This window comes from Eleutherodactylus coqui, chromosome 1, assembly GCF_035609145.1.
Source record: "Eleutherodactylus coqui strain aEleCoq1 chromosome 1, aEleCoq1.hap1, whole genome shotgun sequence".
NCBI lineage: Eukaryota > Metazoa > Chordata > Amphibia > Anura > Eleutherodactylidae > Eleutherodactylus > Eleutherodactylus coqui.
In genome coordinates this window covers 324,931,676-324,956,253 of record NC_089837.1, presented here as the reverse complement: position 1 = coordinate 324,956,253, position 24,578 = coordinate 324,931,676, and the positions used below count along the sequence as shown (strand labels likewise).

The window sequence follows — 24,578 nt, the reverse complement described above, 5'->3', positions numbered from 1 at the left end:
CTGCAGGCGGCCAAAGCCAGCAAGCTTGTGCACTGAGCTGATTTCTCCAGGAAGCAGATTCTTACTGTAGTGGCCAGGATTGGCATTGCCAGACAAATTCCGATTCATTTCAATTGGGACTGTGCCTGTAATACCAAGGCTTCTTATGGTATAGGATGCACCAGTCCCTAATAAACAAAGTACAAGCATGAATGATGCATGTGATTGTAGACCCCTTCTGATTGCTGAGTGATGTACTGGAAATAACGTCAGCGGGAGTCCGTGCAGCAGAGAGCAGGAGCTGGGGAGTGTCGGAGTGGCACCAGAGCCACAAGAAAACCAGAAAAGCCTCTGGGCAAGGGCCACTGGAGGATCCATCTGGCGGGGAGAAGAGAAAAATAAGAGCAGGTACCACAGCAGCAGGAGGTCAGAGAGTGCGAACACCGGGAGATTGGTCCGACACTAAGCCTGCAGGTGACGTCACCACGGTGAAGAGTAGCTATCAAGAGGGCAGAGGCATGTGAGAGGTTGCGAACGGGCAGAGGCACATGAGTGGTTGAGAATGGGCAGAGGCATGTGAGTGGTTGTGAACGGGCAGAGGCACGTGAGTGGTTGCAAACGGGCAAAGGCACGTGAGAGGTGTGATCTAGTTGATTTCTGTTCCTTCTGTAAGTAAATTTGTAGATCCCCACTAGAATGTGCTCCATGCTTGACAACACAGTCCAGTGTGCTACTTGTGCAATGTATGCGGTCCTTGATCAGACGATCGAGGGTGCATACTGTTGCACAAGATGCCTGCATGTTGCACATTTGAAAGCCCAAATCCTGGATCTAAATGAGAAACTGGCAACACTGAGATACACTGACAATATGCAAAGGAGTTTGCTGCTCACTGAGCAGGCACTCACCAGGGTAGATGCGGCGGAGGATGGTAGTTCGAAAGAGCAGGACAAGCAGGAAGCTAGCTGGGTGACAGTTAAAAGGGGTAAAGGGAAGAGAACCAGGGAGGCTAGTCCTCAACTGGCACGCCCCAATACGTTTCCAAAGTTGGCAGATGAGGGGGATGCCATTACAGGGCCTGCACCGCAGCAGCACGACATGCCCTCTGAATGCTAGGGAGATGACTGCTCCAGTAAGAAGGGGAAGGGCAGCATAGGGCAGGCTAGACAGGTCCTAGTGGTGGGGGACTCAATTATAAGGGGGAAAGATAGGGCAATCTGCCACAAAGCCTGGGATCGTCAAACGGTGTGTTGTCTTCTTGGCACTCGAGTTCGACACTTCGCAGATCGGGTTGACAGATTACTGGAAGGGGCTGGTGAGGATCCAGCAGTCTTGGTGCAAATTGGCATCAACAACAAAGTTAGTGGTCAATGGAGGACCCTCAAAAACAACTTCAGGGACCTAAGCTTAGGGCGAGGACCTCCAAGGTAGTTTTCTCCAAAATACTACCTGTACTACTAGCCACACCTGAAAGGAAGCTTAAGGAGGCAAACAAGTGGCTTCAGAGTTGGTGTAAGAAGGAGGGCTTCAGGATCCTGAAGAACTGTGCTGACTTTCCTGTTGGCTACAGGCTGTACAGTAGGGACAGGCTGCATCTCAATGCTGAGGGTGCAGCTCTGCTGGGGGAGACGATGGCTAGAAGGTTGGAGGAGTGTTTAAAGTAGGTACTGAGGGGGAGGGCAAAAAGAGTAATAGGGGAAAAAACAGTGTAGACAGTAACCTGGGACCAAGTATTGGGAATGAGGGTCGAGCAGGTGGAGGGGTTAGTACAGTTAGAACTGATAGAACAGCTAATAGGACAATAAGTAGCAGAATGAATACAAAGCATAACAACTATATAAATTGTATGGCAATGAATTCAAGAATAACTGAAACATGGCTCGATGGTAAGTGCAATTGGGCTGTGAATTTACAGAGTTACAATCTCTTCAGAAGAGACCGTGGGAAACAGAAAGGGAAAGGGGTATGTCTTTATGTTAAATCCTACTTAATGCAGAGGCTACAGGCGGGAAGATATAGGTGTAGGAGATGAAATCTCTGCGGGTAGAAATACAGGAAGGGAAAAATTACAAAATCCTAATAGGGAATTTCTATAGACCACCTAAAATAAAAGAAGAAACTGAAAACTTATTAATAGGGCAAATAAAAGAGGTGTCAAACCACAATGAAGTAATTATTATGGGAGACCTTAATTATCCAGATATAATATGGGAAGACGAAACCTGCGAATCTCACAGGGGTCATAGGTTCTTGAGAACAATTGTAGATAACTACCTTACCCAACTTGTATGGGAGCCAACTAGAGAGAAGGCCATCCTGGACTTATTATTAACTAACAAACCGGACAGACTCAAAGGGGTGCAGGTTGAGGGACACTTAGGAAATAGTGACCACAATATAGTTAATTTCCAGCTTTTAACACAATAGGAAGCCTCATGAAGGAGCGACAAAAAAACTAAACTTTAGTAAAGCAAAATTTGATTAGCTTAGAACGACTAATTGGCAACATTAATTGGGACAGCGTCTTCAAAAATAATTGTACAGGCGACAAATAAGAGAAGACTAAAAACATCCCAATTACCTCATGTGAGCAGTTCATAACCTTTAAAAATAAAAGAACTACAAGTGGAAGGGAACCAATGTGGTTCAACAAGACTGTAAGGGGGGCTATAAGCAAAAAAAGAAAGTATTTACATTAATAAAACAGTAAGGCAGTTATGTAACGAAAATATAAAACTTGCAAAGGAGGAGGCAAAACAACATTGCCAAAGAGAGCAAAAATAACCCTAAACTATTTTTCAATTATATAAACTGTAAAAGGATTTGCACTGGCCCTTTAACCCCTTCATGACATGGCCTATTTTGGGCTTAAGGACGCAACAATTTTTGGCGGATTTTCTTCTCCGTTTATCAAAAACCATAACTTTTTTATTTTTCCGTCGACGTGGCCATATGAGGGCTTGTTTTTTGCGTGGCGAACTGTAGTTTTTATCGGCGTCATTTTTGGGTACATAGACTATATTGTAAAACTATTGTTTTTTTTTATGATAGCAGGGAGAGAAAACGCATCAATTTTGCCATAGATTTTTAAAATTTTTTTTTTACAGCGTTAATCATGCAGCATAAATGAGACATTCCATTTTTTCTGTGGACCGGTACGGTTACAACAATACCAAAATTCTTACATTTTTTTAGGTTTTCCCACTTTTCTGCAATAAAACCCCTTTTTTTTGGAAATCTTTTTTCTATTCTAAATCGCTGCATTCAAAGTCCTATAACTTTTTTATTTTTTGATGTACGGCGCTCTGTGAGGGCTTATTTTTTGCGATACGAGCTGTAGTTTTTACTGGTACCATTTTGGGGTACATATGGCTTTTTTGATCACTTTTATTGCGTTTTTAGTTAGGCAAAATGCTAAAAATTAGCATTTTGCCTCAGTTTTTTAGGGTTTTTGTTTTGCGTTTTTTTCCGTGCACAGTCAAAAGCATGTGCATCTTATTGTACGCTTCATTACGGATGCGACAATACCAAATATGTGGGTTTTTTTTAATGCTAATCTGAGAAAAAGCATTAAAAAATGGGTTTTTTACTCTTTTTTTTACATTTTTTTAAATTCATTTTTTTAATCTTTGTTTTTTTTACAACATTTGTGTCCCCCTGGGGGACTTTAACCACTGCCATGATGATTGCCTTATCACTTATACAGCGATCATAGGCATAGGCAATACAGGACGTCAGGTGACAGGCCGGGCTCTCGTGATGTTATCGCGAGAGCCGGCCGGAGACAGAGAGGGAGTCCGCTCCCTCTGTGAACTCTTTCCCTGCCGCGATCTACTTAGATCGTGGCAGGGAAGGGGTTAACAGCGGGGGGGGGGGGCATCGGAGCGGGATGCAGGCTGTGTCTGACAGCCGGCTCCCACTGCGGGATAGCGTGGAATCATATGTGATCCCGCGCTAACCCCAGGACGTAAGTTTACGTCCTGTTGCGGGAAGTACCCTGCTGCCAGGACGTAAACTTACGCCCTGCAGCGGGAAGGTGTTAACAAATAATGCAGCAGAAATCATAGAAGATGATAGTGGAAGGGGAATTTATTAAATAGTTACGACATTTCTAGTTAAAAAAAAAAACGTCACACAAGATGTAGGGGTAAAAAACGCCCTCCACAAAATATCTCCTGCCTAACTCAGGAGGAAGTGCAGGGCCAGCTAAAAAAGATTAAAATCGACGAATCACTGGGCCCAGATGGTATACACAAGTGACGTAATAGACATTTCTAGTTAAAAAAAAAACGTCACACAAGATGTAGGGGTAAAAAACGCCCTCCACAAAATATCTCCTGCCTAACTCAGGAGGAAGTGCAGGGCCAGCTAAAAAAGATTAAAATCGACGAATCACTGGGCCCAGATGGTATACACAAGTGACATAATAGACATATTTAGGGACTCTATTGAGACCAAGGTTATACCACTGGATTGGCGTATTGCCAATGTGGTTCCAATATACATAAAAGGGGTCAAGAAGAGAGCCTGGTAACCACAGGCCGGTAAATCTCACTTCAATAATTGGAAAAATATTCAAGGGGTTTCTGAGAGATGCAATCCTGGAATACCTCAAGGAAAACAATGATATAACTCCTCATAGGCACGGGTTCATGAGGGCTTGATCATGTCAGACCAATTTGATCAGCTTCTATAATGAAGTAAGTTCTAGGCTAGATTTGGAAGAGTCCTTTGATCGTATATATCTGGATTTTACTAAAGCATTTGACACCATGCCACATAATAGGCTCGGTCTGGGCGAAAACGTCTGTAGATGGGTAAAGAACTAGCTTAGAGCTATTGGGGTAACACAGGGTTCAGTACTAGGCCCCATTTTGTTCAATATATTTACCAATGACCTGATATCAGTACAATATGCAAAAAAAACCTCTGCACTGTCCAAAATCTGATGCAAGACTTTTTAATTCACAATACATTAGATAATCCACAAAGAGATTAACTTTTTCAGTCGTAAAATATTCCTCATACCAGCAAATTTATGTCGTTTGTCACACCATGGACAAAGTCTTGCTAGGAACTAGTTGGTAAAAATATAATGTATTACTAATATATGGAATCTTGGTTGGTATCCAACTTCAAGTATGGTTTATATTTTAAGAATCCTGTGTACTCTCTATTTCATCAATACAATACCAGACCATTTGCCCTAGTATAGGGGTTGTCCAGAATTTAAAAAATGTGCTGTTTTTTTGTTAAAAACAGCACCACATCTGTCCACAGGTTGTACATAGTATTGTAGCTACACTCTATTCACTTCAATAGAGAGGTGAGGTGCAATAACAGCCTACGGACAGGTGTGGTGCTGTTTCTGGAAGAAAGCAGCCATACTTTTCTCATTCAGCACAACCCTTCCGATGGACCCTGTCCTTTGAGTCACAGCAGGAAACTGCTATAAAGCAATGGCTCTTAAAATGACTATTTACATCTTAGAACAATCAACTGAACTTGACGATTTTGACAGGACTGCTCAACTATCAAGGGTACGGGGGTGTGCCGACTCTCCCCCCCTAATGGCAGAAGAATCAGGGAAGTTTGATTTTAACATTCTGATCCTTTGTTTTCACGGGTAGATAAGCCACTATGACTAGAGTCTGTCAGCAAATTATTCCCCACTGAGAACACATGTGTGTAAATGTATAGGAACTTATTGCACCATGAGTAAGGACTATGTGATAGCTTGAAATTCATAAGAGTTGTGATAGTTTGTCTATAGTTTGTTTGACTCTGAATTTTATACTGACTGGAATAAAGAGGGTTATAGGATATTTCTGTGTGCTGGACTATTTGCTTGCTATTGTCTTTATATACCAAGCTGGAGGTGAGCCTATGCACAGAAAGCTATTCAGTTTTATGCCGCTAGCTTCTGTTTTCTTCACTCTTTTGGGCACTGCACCAACATGTTAACGCTTTCAATCCTTTTTTTTTATATTTCTTCCATTTTCATTTTTGCTACCCGCTTTCAAAAAAATCATTCCTTTTTTATTTTTCTGTCATATGCAGCCTGTGGCACAGAGTGTTAGGGCAGCAGAAATACAGTCCTAAGCTCTTGCTTACAACCTGAAGGTTGCGGGTTCAATCCGCTTGGTTCTGGTAGCCAGCTCAAGGTTGACTCAGACTTCTATCCTTCTGAGATTGGTAAAATTAGTATGCAGCTTGCTGGGGGGTAAAAGATGACTGTGAAAGGCAATGGCAGACCACCCTGCAAAAACAGACTGCCAAGAAAATGTCATGATGTGACGTCACACTAAAAGAGTCAGTCATGACTTGGTGCTTGCCCTAGGGGACTTTACCTTACCTTGTACAATACACTGTAATACTTTTGAATTGTAGTATATTGAAAACTTGCCAGCATACTGTTAAGCATACCACAGGTAGGGATTAATAGCCTGTAATCTATAACAGGCCTTGGAGTCTTCACAAGAAACCAGGCTGTCATGGCAATTGAAAAGCATGCTGCAAGCTTGTCGCAGGGGGCCACTTGGAGGACAGAGGGAATCCCCTTCCTCTGTCAAGCTATTTAAATTCTGTGATCAGCACAGATTATCTCAGATCCTCAACACTGGTGCCAGGTGTCAACTGTATTTGTTATCTGACACTCGCTATGTTTGGAGCATATTCAGCCCTCAAGCCAGCTCCATACTAACCCCGCACGCAGCAGACATTAATTAACGTCAGTTTATGTGAAGGGGTTAAAGAGATCATGTGAAACAACGCCTAAAATGGGTTGTTCTAAGTGAATAATCTCTTTTCAGAATGCAGTAAATCCCACAGCTGAAAGCACCAGTTATACTAACTGAGGCTAAGCTAACATCAACTTTATAGGTTTGGTTTTCATGCTCTATTATAGGAGTAAGGAAGTAGAATCCACTGGCCAAGCAGATCAGCCTTATGATGGGACTAAACAGTGCCGAATGACCCCAGTGACTATAATAGGGTCCATTTGGTTTCTGTCCAGAATTTTCCTGGAGAAAATAGCGCAGCACACTATTGACATGAATAGGCAACCATCAAGGCTTAATGTTCTTATTCATGGAGAAATGGAGAACCTTGCATTGAGGACAGGGGCTAGAGTAAGTGATGTCAATCTGTGTGCAATACCATGGCATGTTCTGGAGCTATATACAGTATATATAGCATTTTCTTCCATGTCTGAAAGCATCCTTATAGTCCAGAGCTGTGATGCAATTTTGCAGGCTTCAGAGGAGAAATTTCCCACTGTTCCTTGGTGGCTCAATGCCTATACAGAGTTTGCACAGCTAATTTGCATTTTACGAAGGGTAGTGTTTACATTAGAGTCAATGTACAATACAAGGGATGTTCCATAAAAATATTGTTAATATTAAGTTGAATCCAATTTTAACATTATTCCTGGAATATCTGGGGGGAGAAACATTTTTTAAAAGGTCAACTACAAAAAACTGTTTATAATTAAGAGCTGAATTCAACTATAAATATATTTATATAACTATATTTTTCGTGGGGCAAAAACTTTAATCTGATGTAGCATAATCTGACTGTGCCAATGCACCTTGCATGCTCAGTTAAACTGTCTGTCAACAAGCCTATCGACTGTCTCCAATGACAACTAACTCTGGACTGCAAGAGAAAGCTGGTAACTGAGAAGCACCTCTAGTCATATTACAAATCATAACATTATGAATTCCCCAGTGGTGCTATTATTGTGGTAGTTCATGGCGCACCGCACAAGGTACTCCAAGTGCCTCACTAGGTCCTTCTTTCATCTCTGACTGAATACTTTTGCATGAGTTTTGTTTTTCTTCTGAATTATTACTGTAATGTTCATATTGTATTCTTTTAGGAATTTTATATAGAGCTTCTGCTATGCTTCTAGCACCAAACATAACATTAATTTTTTACAGTGTAGTATGAAAGAAGGAAACAAGTAATTATGTTCCTCTAAATTTAGAATCCCTTGTAAAGAACAAATCTGGAAGTATTTTGTACTGAAAGAAGCTTCATAAAATGGTAATAAAATGAGTGTCCTCCTTTATACAATCCTGCTTGACGACTAACATATCTAGCCCAAAATAATCCCATTGCTCGACATGGTAAAGCTAGACATAAACAGATTAGTGTTCGTGGATCACACTTATTTCAACAGTCTGCCAACAATCTTTTGACACAGCTGATGCCGCAGATCAGCAGATCTCAGGGAAAATAAAATGTCTGAAAGTTTCTTGTTCTCCTTGACATAACAGAATCTAGGAAACAAAACATTCATGTGCTTAAAATCGGAGGTACTCAGAAGTACAATATGTTCACAAAGCAGGCTGTTGGTCCCATATTAAGAATCAATACAGCATGGGTCCATAATATGGTCATATGCAACTTGCCTAAGACATAAATTTATATATATATATATATATATATATATATATATATATATATATATATATATATATGTAATTATAGCAGCAGTGTTTCTGATGGTATAATGCACCACTTACTAATATAATATAATGAAAGGAATTGGAGTTGTAAGCACACGGCTGCTGGTTTAGAACCTGTGATAATGTCAGCGTCATTGTGCCTGAAGGGTGCTTGATAGATAATAGATAGCTCTGCTACTTGCACGTAACACACAGACAGCTCTGCTAAATGCACGTCACACACACAGCTCTGCTACATGCACATCGCACCCACAGCTTTGCTACTTGCATGTCCCACACACATAGCTCTGCTACATGCACGTAACACACAGCTCTGCTACATGCATGTTAAACACACATGCAGCTTTGCTACATGCACATCACACACACACAGCTCTGCTACATGCATGTCACGCACACAACTCTGCTACATGCATGTCACACACAAACACAACTCTGCTACATGCACATCACACACACAGAGCTCTGCTACATGCACATCACACACAGCTCTGCTACATGCACATCACACACACAGCTCTGCTACATGCACGTCACACACACAGCTTTGCTACATGCATGTCCCACACACATAGCTCTGCTACATGCACGTAACACACAGCTCTGCTACATGCATGTCACACACACAGCTCTGCTACATGCTTGTCGCTTGTCACACACAAACACAACTCTACTACATGCAAGTGGCACTGTAGTAGAACAGATGGCCTGCAGAAGATGGTATAGCAGTCTGCTAGTAATTTAGAGAACACCTTTGTGGGTTTGACAGGGAGGAATTAAAACCTTCAGCCGTGCTACACTCAGAGTCTCTGAGAGAGGTCCTTGTGAGGTCCATGAGACACTGTAGTTCTGAGGAGCCAAATAGTGGCTGAAAGCCAGGATCCTGACTGGATGACACCCTTCTAGTACTTCAGTTTTTATTTAGTGGCCAGGGAATGGCATACATGTAAACTTTTGATTGCTTTTTATTTCATTTTTTAGGGGCAAGATTAACTAGAAGATGATAATATATATATATATATATATATATATATATATATATATATATATATATATATATATATATATATATACACATATATATATGTGTGTAATGTCAGGTGAGGTGACACATTGGATAGGCTCGGACAGCAGAGAGGCTGGCAATATACAGCAAGAGAACCCGGACGGACGTCTTCCAACATCGGAGCTGTACAGCCTTACATCATAATGTCTTTAAGAGGTCAGACAGTGGATTGGAAAGGGTTAAATGATAACAAGCTAAAGGGCTATTGTACTCTTACATGCTTGTTGTCAGGTTGAATGTTATAACTGGAAACTCCAATAGAACACTAGAAAAAATAAAACACAAACATGGTACGGCAATATACTGCTTGCATGCCTGGTGCAATGATCTACTGCCGACATGCTAAACGACATGTAAACGTGGGCAGTCAAGCACTATTCGTTCAATTATTGTTAGCCAAGTTTTTTAGGCTCGCATAAAATCCGTTGTTTGACCACTGGAAATTCTTTCAGTTTGAATGCAGTTCGTTCAGTGTTTCCAGAGGCTAAGGGATGGATTTGTTTTGGTTTGCATATTCAATTAGTGCAGTGTTTACTCAGCCACAATGAGAACAATGCAATGTGCTGACCAGATATTTCCTCAGCTTGGCAATGTGTTAATGCAATAACAATCACCTAAACACATGCCCCGCTCAGCAAACAACTCCTGGAGGAAAACAGATGATTACAGCAATAAATTTGTTATTCGAAAAGTTAGTTGAGTCTTGCGGCAGTTTGAGCGATTATCTTTGCATGTAAAAGAGCCTTCACTTACACTGATTGCTACATATTATGTGAAACATAATAACAAATATCGAGAAACACAATAAGGGTGCATTCACACTGGCATATTCCGGGTTTCTGTCGTGTAGATACGCCGCACAAAAAATGCAGCGTATATACACAATTATATGCGTTTTTCGGCAGCGTATTTATGCACAACATATACTTAATACACTATTTGGGCCTGTAAATACGCACAATGATACGCCCTTTTTTTCTATGCGACCAAGATCCAATGCAAAAATAAACAAATATGAATGTACCCATTGAAAACAATGGGTTCGATTCATGGTAATTACACAGCTGTCATTCAATAGCTGAGTGCTGCCTCTGATTGGTCACAGTGCTCAGCCAATCAGAGGCAGCCCTTTCAGCAGTCGGGGATTTTAAATCCCCGCCTGCTGAAAGCACTTCAGAGCAGTTCAGGAGAAGACCTGGCTAGATGCGCCTGAGCACCGGCAGCTCCACTTTTTTTTTTTACACATTTTAGGGATGATTTTCAGGGAAGAGCTTATATTTAAAGCCGTTCCCCGAAAATCACTGCAGGGCCTGCCGGCAGTCCATTGCTTTCAATGGAGATAGCTGTAGCCCCCGCCGGCTCCACTGAATTCAATGGGAGAACATTGCGCTCCTCTGCCACAGCTGTGAGAGAGGATCGCAATCTTCACTGTATGTATTCAATAGGGTTGGCGCAGATACCTGCGTTTTAAAATCCGCCCTATATTTACCGCTGCGCATTTTTGTGCGCAGGTAAATATCGGACATATGACTGTTGCCATTAAAACGTATTGGTTCTGTATAGATGCGGATCGCAAATGCAGGTAATATACGCACATAAAAACGCCAGTCTGACTGAGGCCTAAGAAAAAAACTAAATGACAAAACAGGGTGGAGGAGAGCATGAGACCACAGTGATTACACATTTACACATTTCAATTATTAGGATAAAGGCTATGTAGCCTATGTATCTAGTAGGCTTCACGCCTTTACAAGATATTTTATTTTTCTGTTTATTACATATCTAGATATTTATTAAAAAGGAAAGAATTTTATGACATTAAAATTCCCATTATGCTTCGTACAGAAGTCTAGATAAAATTTGGTGCAAGAAAGTTTGGTTTTGTGTCTGTGGCCACTCACTGTGCTTGCAAAGTCCGGCAGGTGCAGGCTAGGGTAGCCCAAAGAGATATAACAAAAAATAAAGTGGCAGCAAGACACCTTCCCAATTTATTACAACTGCTAATAGTAATGTTAGGGTAAAGTTTTAGCTTTAAATTCCAACTGCAAAATGGTGCTCAAAACTGATGTATATTATGAGAAATAGCGCTTACGCACAAGATTTCCAGTTACACAAGCTACAGCATTAATATTAACAATTTGCTTTTGCAAAAGAAACACTATACTTTAACCCATTAAGGACCAGGCTGTTTTGTACTTTAAAGGATTCTATCACTAAAAAAGAAAAATTCTATACTTATCTATTCCTCCCCTGTCAGTCTACTTACCAGATCTTCACCTCCCCCATCTTCTCCTGTCTCTCCTGTCTCTACCTTCAGCTGCCTGATTCTTCTCCTTCCTGTGAGGTTACGTACATTTGGTTGGCAATAGAGATGAGCGAGCGTACTCGGTAAGGACAGATACTCGAGCGAGTATCGTCCTTACCGAGTACCTGCCTGCTCGCCCGCAAAGATTCAGGTGCCAGCGGGGGGCAGGGAGTGGTGGGTAAGAACGGGAGGTAGATCTCTCTTCACCCCCCCCCCCCCCGCTCCCTCCTGCTCACTCCCACAACACAGCGCTCACCCCCGCCGGCACCTGAATCTTGTGGCGATGAGATCTCATTCTGGCTTTCAGTTTTTGTCCTGTTTCTCCAACATAAAGACCCCCAACAGGACATTTACTGCACATGATCAGGTACACAACATTGGAGGTGGAACATGTGAATGTCCCTGGGATCTTATAGTCCTGCTGTGTGTTGGGGATCTGTATCCTGTCCGCAGTCAGTATATGTGAGCAGGTCTTACAGCTCCTCGCCACACGATTGAACACAGAAAAAGAGAATTGCCTGTGGCCGAGCACTTCTCTAACCGTGGACATGACATAGAAAATATGAGAGTTTTGATATTGAAGGGTGGTTTCAAGTCCCAAAACCACAGAAGAATTTGGGAATATAAATTGATAACAACCTTTGACACGCTGAATACTGGGTTAAATGGTTCCCCAGGATTTATGCGTGAATGGGAAGTGTGAGACATTTATTATACAGATAAGACCCCCATCAACAGTAATTCAGGGACCATAAACTTTCACTCCCTTATCAGTGTTTAGCTAAAAAGGTCAGTGTATCTCTTGTAGCAATTCTAGCCTGCTGACCTCCCCCCCCCCAACAGTAATTTAGGGACCATAAAACTTTCACTTCGCTATCAGTGCCTAGACAAAAAAAGTTTGTTTGCTGTTGCAGAATTCCTTTTAAGTGCGAACCAATCACATCCATATCTGTGCCTTGTCATAAGTATGTATGTTATAAGTGTGTATAAATATGCATGCCTCTTCAGATCCAATCCATTAAGCCTGAAGAAGAACCCTGCGTTGGTTCGGAAGCTCGCTATTATTACATCATGTATTTTTGTTAGCCATTAAAAGGTATCATATCTACAAGATTACTTGGTTTCTCTTGCTGGGAACAGAAACAGATTAGAATTGCTTCCTAGGCAGTGAAGCTACAGCACAGGGATGTGACCTTCACTGACCTGGCCAGAAGGAATTTGAGGAATGCAGCCTTCATAACAAGCTTGGCCCCCGGCGTGAGGTGAGGTGACCCCAGGCATTGCAAAAGCTCAGCAAGGAGAAGATGTGCTAAGGAAACTGACAGGGAAGGAATAGGTACGTATAGATTTTTTTTTTTAATGACAAAACCCCTTTAAGGACCAGACACTTTTTAGGGATTTTACTAGAGTTGAACGAACATACTCTGCCGAGCTTGATGCTCATTCTAGTATTAGCGTGCTCGATGGTGCTCATTACTCGAATGAGCATCAAGCCGTGTTCGACCCCGCCCCTGTTTTTGGCTCCTCCCCGCTGTGACGTGCCTGTTTTGGCCCGTCCCGGCCACGACGCAGCGTGCGTCATTGGGAAGGAAGGAAGGGAGGGGGAGAGAGAGAGAGGGAGAGGGAGAGAGAGAGACCTAGAAAAAAGAAAAAAAAAAGCTCGGCACCCGGCATCCCACATACAAAAATGCTCGAGTCTCCCATTGTAGTCAATGGGGTTCATTATTTGAGTAGAGCTCTTGAATTTTATGAAAAGCTCGACTCGAATAACGTGGACCTGAGCATTTGGGTGCTCGCTCATCTCTACATTTTACCCATGCGGTGGTTTTACTGCCCTATTTTTTTTTTTTTCTTCAGCTATCAAAATTATTTCTGCTGCGTTTTTCTTTCCATGACATACAGGAATTTTTTAAAATATCTTTTTCACTAACTTTTTTTCAGATTTTAGCTTTATCAGGGGTAAAAAGCTAAAAAAAATCCGGCTTTGGGCATTAGGCTTTAGTGACAATAGTCACTAATAGAGCTGATCAGGGTTTGCTAGATTGCTAGGGGATCATGTGACCGCAGGCTCGCATAGTGGAAGAAACACTTCCACTTTCACTTCTTAGTACATAGTGCTATATACCAGGGAAAGGAGAAGGTAGAAGTGGTGATTGTCCTGACAATCAACACATTTGTGCTGTTCCTACAAAAATACCTCCAAAACATGAAAATAGTCAAAATTACGACACAGATATTTGTCAGCCAGTGCTTAAGAACTGGACAGCAGACATCTTGGTAATTTGTGTTGGAACAGACTTGCGATTTGCTTCCATGACTTGAAGCAACAGTTGTTTTTCTTCTTCCTCATCAGTAAAAAGTCAGAAAATTCATCGTCTTTGAACAGAACCTTGTTGTAGACAAAAAAACCTGAAACTCTGCACCAAATAAAGGTTTGTTAAAAGGAAAAAATAGAGAATGTTCTGCTTTGTAAATGAAAGTTGAGTTTTTTGGGCCACCCTAAAGTATATGCCTTAATGTTTCAAATAAAAACATAGAAGTAGTGATGTTTCAGCCAACAGCATCCTTTATCACATGTAGTTGAAATTCAGTTTTTTGGCCCCCCCTAGCTGCAGCCAATATACTGAAGGCAACAAACATAATCCACTAAGTAAATAACAAACTCATAATCGCAATGGAGGCAATCCTTTAAACAAAGGTTACATAAGATTTATATATTTTTAGAATTATTGGCAATAATTTTACAACACAGACATTTGAGTTTATTACATCTAAAACAACCTATAACTTTTAACATGCTGTTATCAACATTAGATGGTATGCAAATACCAATCTCTCTGAAACCTACTAGGGGCTATTATATGCTTAATAGAAATAGCCTTACAAAAAGTGATTCCAGGATACTTTGGAACAACCCTTCCAGAACATACCGCTAATTCATAGGTATTCTCCTAATTTCCCCATTTCCTTTATCGTAAATTGTGATAAAATTACTACTGAAATCTTTAATTTTATCATTCTTTTTATCTTTTCTTTCAAATATTGTCTGTGTGAGAGACAGAGTCTTCTGCAATGCTGCTTTTACTAGTTGTGTTGAATATCCTTTCTACAAGAATCTTTTCTTTGACAATTGTTTATTTTTTTCTTCAGATTTTGTAATGGAAAGGAAAGTATGAATTTTAAATATTTAAAAAACTTATTCTTAAGCTATTCTTACAATTTTTTTAGTCCCCATAGGGGACTTGAACTTGGGATCATTTAATCACATGTACAACATACTGCAATCCTTCTGTATTGCAGTATACTGTACTTTTAATATAAGCCTGCTTGTAGTAGGGACAAATAGGTCTGATTGTATGGCAGTCCTGAGAGCCTTCAATAGGCTCTGGCCTTCATGGCAACTATCAACAACCTGCAACCGCATTGTGGGGAAGACACTAAGACAATGGATAGGGGCCCCCCTCCATCTACTGGCTTACATTCCACAGTTGGCACTGACAGCTTGCTCTTATTATGGCCGTTGTCAGAGGGTGTCAGTTGTTTAACAAATCTGTCGCTGACCAGGTATGTTGTTGGCTTTCATCCTGGACCTGCTTCATACATCCCCTGGCTCTGGAGGGCATACATGTATGTCCTTTTGTGCAGAAGGATTGATCTAATCAACATCTCAAACTCTTTATACAGCGCCTGAAGATTGGGCAGCATAAGGCTGATTTCATGCATAGCGTTTTTAGGGGGAAAAAAAATCTATTTTTTGCAGATCATTTATTGCCATTGCTTTGTCTAATAAAGAAAAAGGAAAAGAAACTCCAAATACTTCGACTCAAAGCACGCCTGTACCTAAACATAAATCAGGAACATCCCGAGTCTGGCAGGGTAGGGCAGAACCCTCAACAGTACATGGAAACAGGTAAAATCAGCTGTATTATCAATGTGTCATCCCACAACCCCACTAATGTGGAGCTCAGTGTTCTGTCAAGAGGACTTTCTGTCCTACTAAAACACTTGAAAAACAGAACTCTGCAGTGACATGGAGGAATGTTTCAGGAGACTAAGACTGAAAGAATTCTTTGATGGCAAAGAAGAGACAGGACTTACAAATACTTCCAGGCCGCAACCCCACTTTGGACAAATATATAGACTCTTTTAGGCATGTGGTGCAATCTACTATACTGGACAAGCAGAAAAAGGAAGTATTTAATATCAATATGCAAGAAAGAAGGGTCATCTACGCACTCAAAGAGACAACAAGGAGATCACTATTAAGCCTGTGGATAAGGGTGCTGCTATAATCCTCAGACTACAAGAAAGAAGCAGAAAAACAGCTGACGGACACCAGATACTACACCAAACTGGACTAAGACTCAACTCAAAAATAAGTGAGGGAATTGAGAAGTGTCATCAGAAGCCTGTCTCTGGGCTCCACAAAACTTCTGGACTTGATACGGGAAAACTCCAGGGTTGGAACATTCTATATGCTTCCAAAACTAGACAAAGCTGGCAACCCAGTGAGTACAATTATCTCAGGTGTGGGAACCCTCACTGAAGGAATCTTAGGATGGGTAGAAGGTGTCCTCGAACCACTGGTGAGAAAAACAACAAGCTATTTGCAGGACAGCATGGACCTACTGAACAAACTGTCAACCATAGGTCCCCTCCCCAATGGCGCCATCCTGGCCACCATGGATGTGGAATCCTTATATTTCAACATCCCACACAAAGATGGACTGACTGCCTGCCAGATACACCTTGAGGCCAATGGGGTTGCCTCTGAATCCGTATTACAACTCACGAGATTCATCCTCACACACAATTATTTCTCCTTTGGCAAAGAGATATTCCTGCAACTCACCAGAACAACAATGGGCAGTAAAACGGCACCGCAATATGCCAACCTTTTCATGGCAAAACTGGAGAGTGACTTTCTGGCCTCCTGCTCCAGCAAACCATTGGCCAACTTTTGTTACATAATCATCTGGACCAACACCGAACAAGAACTAATAAAATTCCATGAGAGATTCAATGCATTGCCCCCCACCATAAACCTGACATTAAGCTAGTCATATACTAAAATCAACTTTTTGGACACCACCATAAAAATTTCAAACAACTCAATACAGGCATCCCTATACCAAAACCTGATTGACCGGCCCACATACCTCACATGGGACAGTTTCCATCCTAAACACATCAAAGAGTCCATTGTCTACAGCCAGGCCATCATATACAACCGCATCTGCTCCAACCCAACAGACAGAGAGGAACATTTATACCATCTTAAAAGGACATTTTTAAATCAGGGCTACCATCCCACCTCAATTGATGACCCACAATTCACAAGTAGAAGTACTAGGGAAAAGCGCAAAGAGACTCCATCATACCCTACACAAGGATGACCATCTGAAAATCATATTCCCGGACCCTCCCCTTCTGTGTTACAGACAACATCCAAATTCGAGGAACTTTATAATCAGGAGCGCATTGCCCCCTGACACACAAAAAGGAAGTTATCCCTGTAATGTAAGGAGCTGCAAGACCTGCTCATGTACTGACAATGGACAGGATACAAATCTCCAACACACAGCAGTACTATAAGATCCCTGGGACATTCACATGTTCCACGTCCGATGTTGTGTACCTGATCCTGTGCAGTAAATGTCCTGTTGGGGCCCTTTATGTTGGAGAAACAGGACAAAAACTGAAAGTAAGGATGATGTCTTACCGCCACACAAATAAAGAAAGAAAGAGAACTACCTGTGGCCGAACACTTTTCTAGTCACGGACACAAGATAGAACACATGAAAGTCACCATATTAAAAGGCAATTTCAAATCACAAAGCCATAGACGAATTTCGGAGTACAAACTTATAACAATTTTTGACACTTTCAACAGAGGCCTAAATTCTTCGAGTATTCATGTGTGACTGGGAAGTATGAGAAATCTATAGCACATATAACACTCTGGCCTGCTGACCACCTAACACTAATTCAGATCCCATAAAATTTTCACATCTTTATCAGTGGACTATTTAAGTATGTATTTATTTCTCTACTCATCCTGTTCTGGTGAAAAAAATAAGTGAAAATTAATCACATCATGTCTGTGCCTTGTCATATGTATGTGTGTGTATATATGCATGCCTCTTCAGATCTATTTCATTATGCCTGAGGAAGAACCCTGAGTAGGTTTGAAAGCTCGCTATAACATTATGTATTTTTGTTATCCATTAAAAGGTATCATATCTACAAGATTACTTAGTTTCTCTTTCTGAGAACAATCACATTTTGCTCTACTGCCTAACACGGTACCAAACGTTTTTCAGATTTAAAACAGTTACTCTAATGTCTGTTGCAAGATTTAAAAAAGTAGAAAATGCATACAGATGTAAATGTTTCCAGAGTACTAATAGTTATTACTCATTGAGTTAAGCTTAGGGCACTTAGGGGAGGTCTAGACTTTTTCTACATCTGCTTCCTAAGCCATCATTTTCTCTTCGGCATTGGTGTATACTGTATGACTTTATGGTGCGTGCACACTCCTTGTGTTTTGTGAGAATACCCACACAAGACTTCTCTTAAAGGAGATGTGTTCTATGGCTATCCTCTTATAACTGTATATTTTAACAGTTCCGACCGACATATCTTTTGCGTTCCTGCATTGGTATAACACATTTTCCTATTTTCTGTTTGATATGTCTTTGGTTACTACATCTTTCTATGCAGTCAATAATATAATCTCTTTTAGCTGGTTATGCTGAATTTTAATTCCAACTATGCTGTCAATGAAATGGTTACTGCTCCTGCATATGGAAGTATAGTTTTGTAATTTAAAAGTAAATATTATCCTTATCTTTTGATATAACATAAGATAGTATATGCTAAGAGAAACGGACTGAAATAATGAAAAAATAAGGAAAGAGAAACATTGCTAAATCTACTCAAGTGACTTGCCATAGCTACAGTACATCACATACCACTGAAGGATCTATCCACCTTGGTGACATCTGTAGACTTTTGTAGTCATGCTGTCGTGTCAACAGCTTCTCTTCTCCTCCCCAGCGTTGTGGTAACTCTGGAAGTTGCATACTCTGTGCTCCTTTTAAGATTCTAGCAAATGCATTGGTATAAAGGCCAGCCGCTGTTTATACAGGGTCACACACAAAAAAAAGATTATAATATTAGTTGCATTAAACAATGGAAATTCAGTGTTTTAACTCCTTAATTACCAGCTATTTTTCAGGTTTTCTGTTTCTCATCTCAAGAATAGAGATGAGCGAACCTACTCGTTTCGAGTAATTACTCGATCGAGCACTGCGATTTTCGAGTACTTCCGTACTCGGGTGAAAACATTCGGGGGGCGCCGGGGGGCTAGGGAAGGTGTGGTGGAGCGGGGGGTAGCAGCAGGGAACAGGGGGGAGCCCTCTCTCTCTCCCTCTCCCCCCCACTCCCCGCTGCAACCCCCTACTCATCCACGACGCCCCCCGAATCTTTTCGCCCGAGTACGGAAGTACTCGAAAATCGCAGCGCTCGGGCGAAAAAGGGGGGTGGCCGAGTATGCTTGCTCATCTCTACTCAAGAACCATATCTTTTCTATTTTTCCATCGGCATAGCCATATGAGGGCTTGTTTTTTTTGTGGAGTGACATGTATTTATTAATAGCATCATTTAATGTACTATAAAATGTATTGTAAAACTTAAAAAAGTGAAACTGGTGTTACATGGAAAATATCCACAATGGCACCATTGTTCTTTGGGTTTTGCTTTTACAGTGTTCATGGTGCAGTAAAAAAATTACATGTTCACTTTCTTATGTGGGTCAGTAAAATTATGGCAAACCAAATGTATACAGCTTTTTAGGTGTTACTGCTTTAAAAAAATTAAAAAATAAATAAATGAATAAAAAGTTTTATTTTACCATATTCTGAGATTTTTTACATTTTTCAATAAATAGAGCTGTTTTTTGTGGGGTGAGCTAGAGTTGTTTGCTTAGAATTTTGGAGTACATATGATGCCTTTATCACTTTTCGTAAAAGAAAAAACATTTCCGAAATGGATTGATCAAATGTTGCAGCAGTGCTGAGATCGCTACTGGATTAACGGTCTGGTGCGCGTTTTAGATTTGGTTCTGCACCTTCTAGCTCAGTAGGTGTGATGTAATGTAGTCACATCTGTTGGTAATTAGCTGGGTATTTACCTGGGCTGATGCTGAGCTAAAGTGCTGTGTATTGTCATTTGCTCACTGTCTGAACTGGCAGTTAGTAGCTACCGTGGTCAGCGTGTTGTCCACTCCTCCTTACTCCGGACGGCTCAGTGTGCTGCCGCTTATTCTACTAAAGCTAAGTGCTGTGTTTTATTCTGTTTTTTCCCTTATCAGTTTGGCTAAGTAGGGTTACTTAGGTCCCAGGAACGAGTGCAGGCCCACATCTATCGATGCGATCAATCTGCCGTGGTAGGCAGGGCCCTCTCACTCGTTCGTTATGTATTTAGGGAAAGACTTCCTGTTTATTATTTGTCCGTTTGTTTTGGCTGCTGCACTGTGAGCAATTATTCTGTTTGTCCGCTTGTACTTGTCCAGCATGTCCTGTGCAGATGTAACATCAAAAACCTGCAATTCCGGCATTGTGTATTTTTTTCATGCTGTTGACCATACAGGATAAATAATGTGATATTTTAATAGTCCAGACTTTACCAATATGTTGATACTAATTTTTATTGTTTTTATTTTTTATGGGAGAAATAGTACATAATTTTTTAATATCTTTCCAATATTTGAAAAACTTCAATTCTTGTTTTTTTACAGCTTTTTTTAAGTCCCAAAAGGGACTTAAACATGCGATTGCTTGATCACTTGTACAGTACAGTGCACCAAACTACTTAAATAGTAAATCTGTCAGGCCGTAAGAGCCCCACTCCCTAGCTAAGCCACTATTACTTACGTAAGCCTGGTATAAAGATGAAAAAGTCATACATTTTTGCAGAAATGCTCCAAGTTTTGAAGCTTTGTTCCTGTCAAACTTTTGGCACAATTGTGTAGATTAAATCCCCCCCCCCACCTTCCCCCCCAAATATACTACAAAACTAACTCTTCCATTAAAAAATCTAAATCATATTGCAAAAAACAAACTCTTAAAAAGTTATGGACATGGGAAAATAAAAATGTTATGGCTCTCAGAAAGCGGGTATGAAGAAACAAAAATGTGTACTTGAAAGGTCACTAACTTTTCAAACTTTTGCTTATGTGATAACTAGGAAAAGTGTAAATCATTTTTATTTAAAAAACAGTATTAAGAATAGTTGATTACTGGGCCTACAATGACACCACCATTTTAGTAAAGCAAAATTTGATCAGCTCAGAACTATCGGTAACATTGATTGGGACAACATCCTCATAAATAACAGTACAGAGGACAAAAGGATTTGCACTGAGAACACTGGCCCTCTAACAAATAATGCAGGAGAAACCATAGAAGACGACGGAGGAAGGCAAATCTACTAAATAGTTTCTTTTCAAATGTATTCATGAATGAAAAAGAAATGTCACACAAGATGCAGGGGGAAAAAATGAACCCGCCGATAAATATTGCATGCCTAACATAGGAGGTAGTGCAGAGACGGTTAAAGGGGTTGTCCCGCGGCAGCAAGTGGGTCTATACACTTCTGTATGGCCATAATAATGCACTTTGTAATGTACATTGTGCATTAATTATGAGCCATACAGAAGTTATAAAAAGTTTTTCACTTACCTGTTCCGTTGCTGGCGTCCCCGTCTCCATGGTTGCCGTCTAATTTTCGCCGTCTAATGGCCAAATTAGACGCGCTTGCGCAGTCCGGGTCTTCTGCTGTTCTCTATGGGGCTCCGTGTAGCTCCGTGTAGCTCCGCCCCGTCACGTGCCGATTCCAGCCAATCAGGAGGCTGGAATCGGCAATTGACCGCACAGAAGAGCTGCGGTCCACGGAGGGAGCAGACCCCGGCGGCCATCTTCAACCGGTAAGTATAGAAGTCATCGGAGCGCGGGGATTCAGGTAAGCGCTGTGCTGTTTTTTTTTTAAGTCCCTGCATCGGGGTTGTCTCGCGCCGAACGGGGGGGGGGGGGGGGGGGGGTTAAAAAAAACAAACCCGTTTCGGCGCGGGACAACCCCTTTAAGGATGAAAATCAATAAATCGCCTGGTCCAGATGGAATACACCCAAGGGTTCTAAGAGAACTAAGTGACATGATAGCTAGACTGCTATTTCTTATATTTATGGACAATTCACTGACGCAGAAAATGTCTGTAAATTATTCACTAGATTTTTAAATTTTTAAAAAAAAGTTTTTCTCCCTAGCTATTGTGCACTTGTACGATATGCAGAACTGTAGTCAGGCTAAATTAGCCTCTTTGGTCCTATTATGTAGTTCAGCTAATAGCACACATTAAAGCACCTCATTACCAGTAAACTATACAGTTGGTGTGACTGCACATTGGTTCCTGATGAAGGGTCTTCATATAACACAGAAACACGTCAAACCAATTTTTGATATATAAATCAGTATTATCTAATATTGGAACCGCAAAAAAATATATAAATCTTTATAACTTTCACTTTGATGATCACACCCTTAATTAACAAGTATATATATGTGTATATATATATAAGGGTGTGTATATATATATATATATATACACACTACATAAGCAAGAATAGGGAACTTCTTGCTAATCTGTTCTGCCACTCTACACTGAATAGGCTATCATATCCATCAGGAATTCATAATTCACCTTTCATCCTGTATGTGTCATTTGACATGATGGATTAATACATTAACCTGATATCCTTGAGTAATGCTAACCCCGACCCAATCATGTTGGTTCTAATCTAACCACATAACCTTCTTCGGTATTAGCATATACAGTGTTTAGTCGCATGAATTTAGTGTTTTTTGTAGTCTGTCTTTGTCAGCCCATTATTTTAATCAAAATTAATAAAAATCGATTTTAGGTGTTTGTAACTGTGAAGGGCTTATATTTATGGACACTATTGAGACTGGGGTTGTACCACTGGATTGGCGCATTTCTAATGTGGTTTCAATATACAAAAAGGGGTCCAAAAGAGAGCCTAGTAACTACAGGCCGGTAAGTCTCACTTCAATAATTGGGAAAAAAATCAAGGGGTTTCTGAGAGATGCCATCCTAGAATACTTCAAGAAAAACATTGGCATAACTCCTCATCAGTACGGGTTCATGAGGGGTCGATTATCTCAGACCAATTTGATCAGCTTCTATAATGAAGTATGTTCTAGGCTAGATCTGAGTCCACTGACCTTGTATATCTGGGTTTTACTAAAACATTTGATACCCTGCTGCATATTAAGCTGATATATAAAATGAGACAGCTCGGGCTAGGCGAAAACGTGTGTAGATGGGTAAAGAACTGGCTCGGAGATGGAAAGCAGAGGGTGGTAATAAATGGATCGTTCTCTGATTGGGACAACGTTGCTATTGGGGTACCACAAGGTTCAGTACTAGGGCCCATATTGTTCAATATATTTATCAATGACCTGACAGAGCGACATCACAGTAAAATATTAATATTTGCAGATGATACAAATTATACAAGATAACTAATACAACAGAGGACAATGTACGTCTACAAAAGGACCTAGATGAACTGGGGGCTTGGGTAGAAAAATGGCAAATGAAGTTCAATGTTGATAAATGTAAGGTTATGCACATGGGCAGGAGAAACGGATGTCACCAATATACACTAAATGGGATACTGCTAGAGAAAAGTGATATGGAAAAAGACCTGGGGGTACTAGTTGACTGTAAATTTAACTGGAGCAATCAATGCCAGTCAGCTGCTGAAAAGCAAATAAGGTTTTGGGGTGCATTAAAAGAGGTATAGAGATGAGAACATTATTCTTCCACTATATAAGGCACTTGTCAGGCCTCACATGGAATACTGTGTATAGTTCTGGACAACGGTGCTCAGGAAAGATGTTGCAGCGCTTCAGTGGGTTCAAAGAAGGGCAACAAAATTAATAAACGGAATGAGAGGACTAGAATACCCAGAGAGGATAACAAAATTGGGATTATTTACCCTGGAAAAAGACAGCTAAGAGGCGATTAAATAACTGTGTATAAATACATTAGGGGACAATAAAAGGATCTCTCCCATGATCTGTTTATACCCGGGACCGCAACGGTAACAAGAGTGCATCCTCTACATCTAGAAGAAAGCAGGTTCCATCACCAACATGGAAGGGGTTCTTCACTGTAAGAACAGTGAGACAGTAGAACTCTCTGCCTGAGCACGTGATAATGGCAAAATCCATGGAGGAGTTTAAGAGGGGACTAGATGTCTTTCTAGAGTGCTATGATATTACAGGATATAGCCATTAGGTGACCAGAGGGATTGTTGATGCGGGTCTTGCAGTCAGGTAGGAACTATCAAACGTTGATCCAGGGATTATTCTGACTGCCATTATGGAGTTGGGAAGGAATTTGCCCCCCAAATGGGCTAATTGGCTTCTGCCTCATTGAGGGTTTTTTCCTTCCTCTGGATCAAGAAGGAGGGGGGTTGAAACAGGCTGAACTAGATAGACATTGTTTTCATTCAGCCTAACATACTATGTTACTATGTTACATATAGAAATAATTGTGCCCTGGAGCTCCACTTTAAAATTAGCACAAATTTGGCCACTGCAGTCATATTTTCCATGTCATAGTGAGTACAAAAAAGTGAATCGGTCACTACCTTTATACTGTTACATAAAG

The 24,578-nt window shown here is 40.8% G+C and overlaps 1 protein-coding gene across 1 annotated transcript in view; it reads right to left on the bottom strand.

The window, feature by feature from the left end:
• LOC136575465 (uncharacterized) overlaps positions 1-24,578 on the bottom strand; it is a 383,051-nt gene that overhangs the window by 152,542 nt on the left and 205,931 nt on the right. Inside the window, exon 25 of the mRNA XM_066575086.1 lies at positions 18,796-18,959. Coding sequence (XP_066431183.1) covers positions 18,796-18,959 — 164 coding nt within the window. The remainder of the gene's footprint in view (positions 1-18,795; positions 18,960-24,578) is intronic.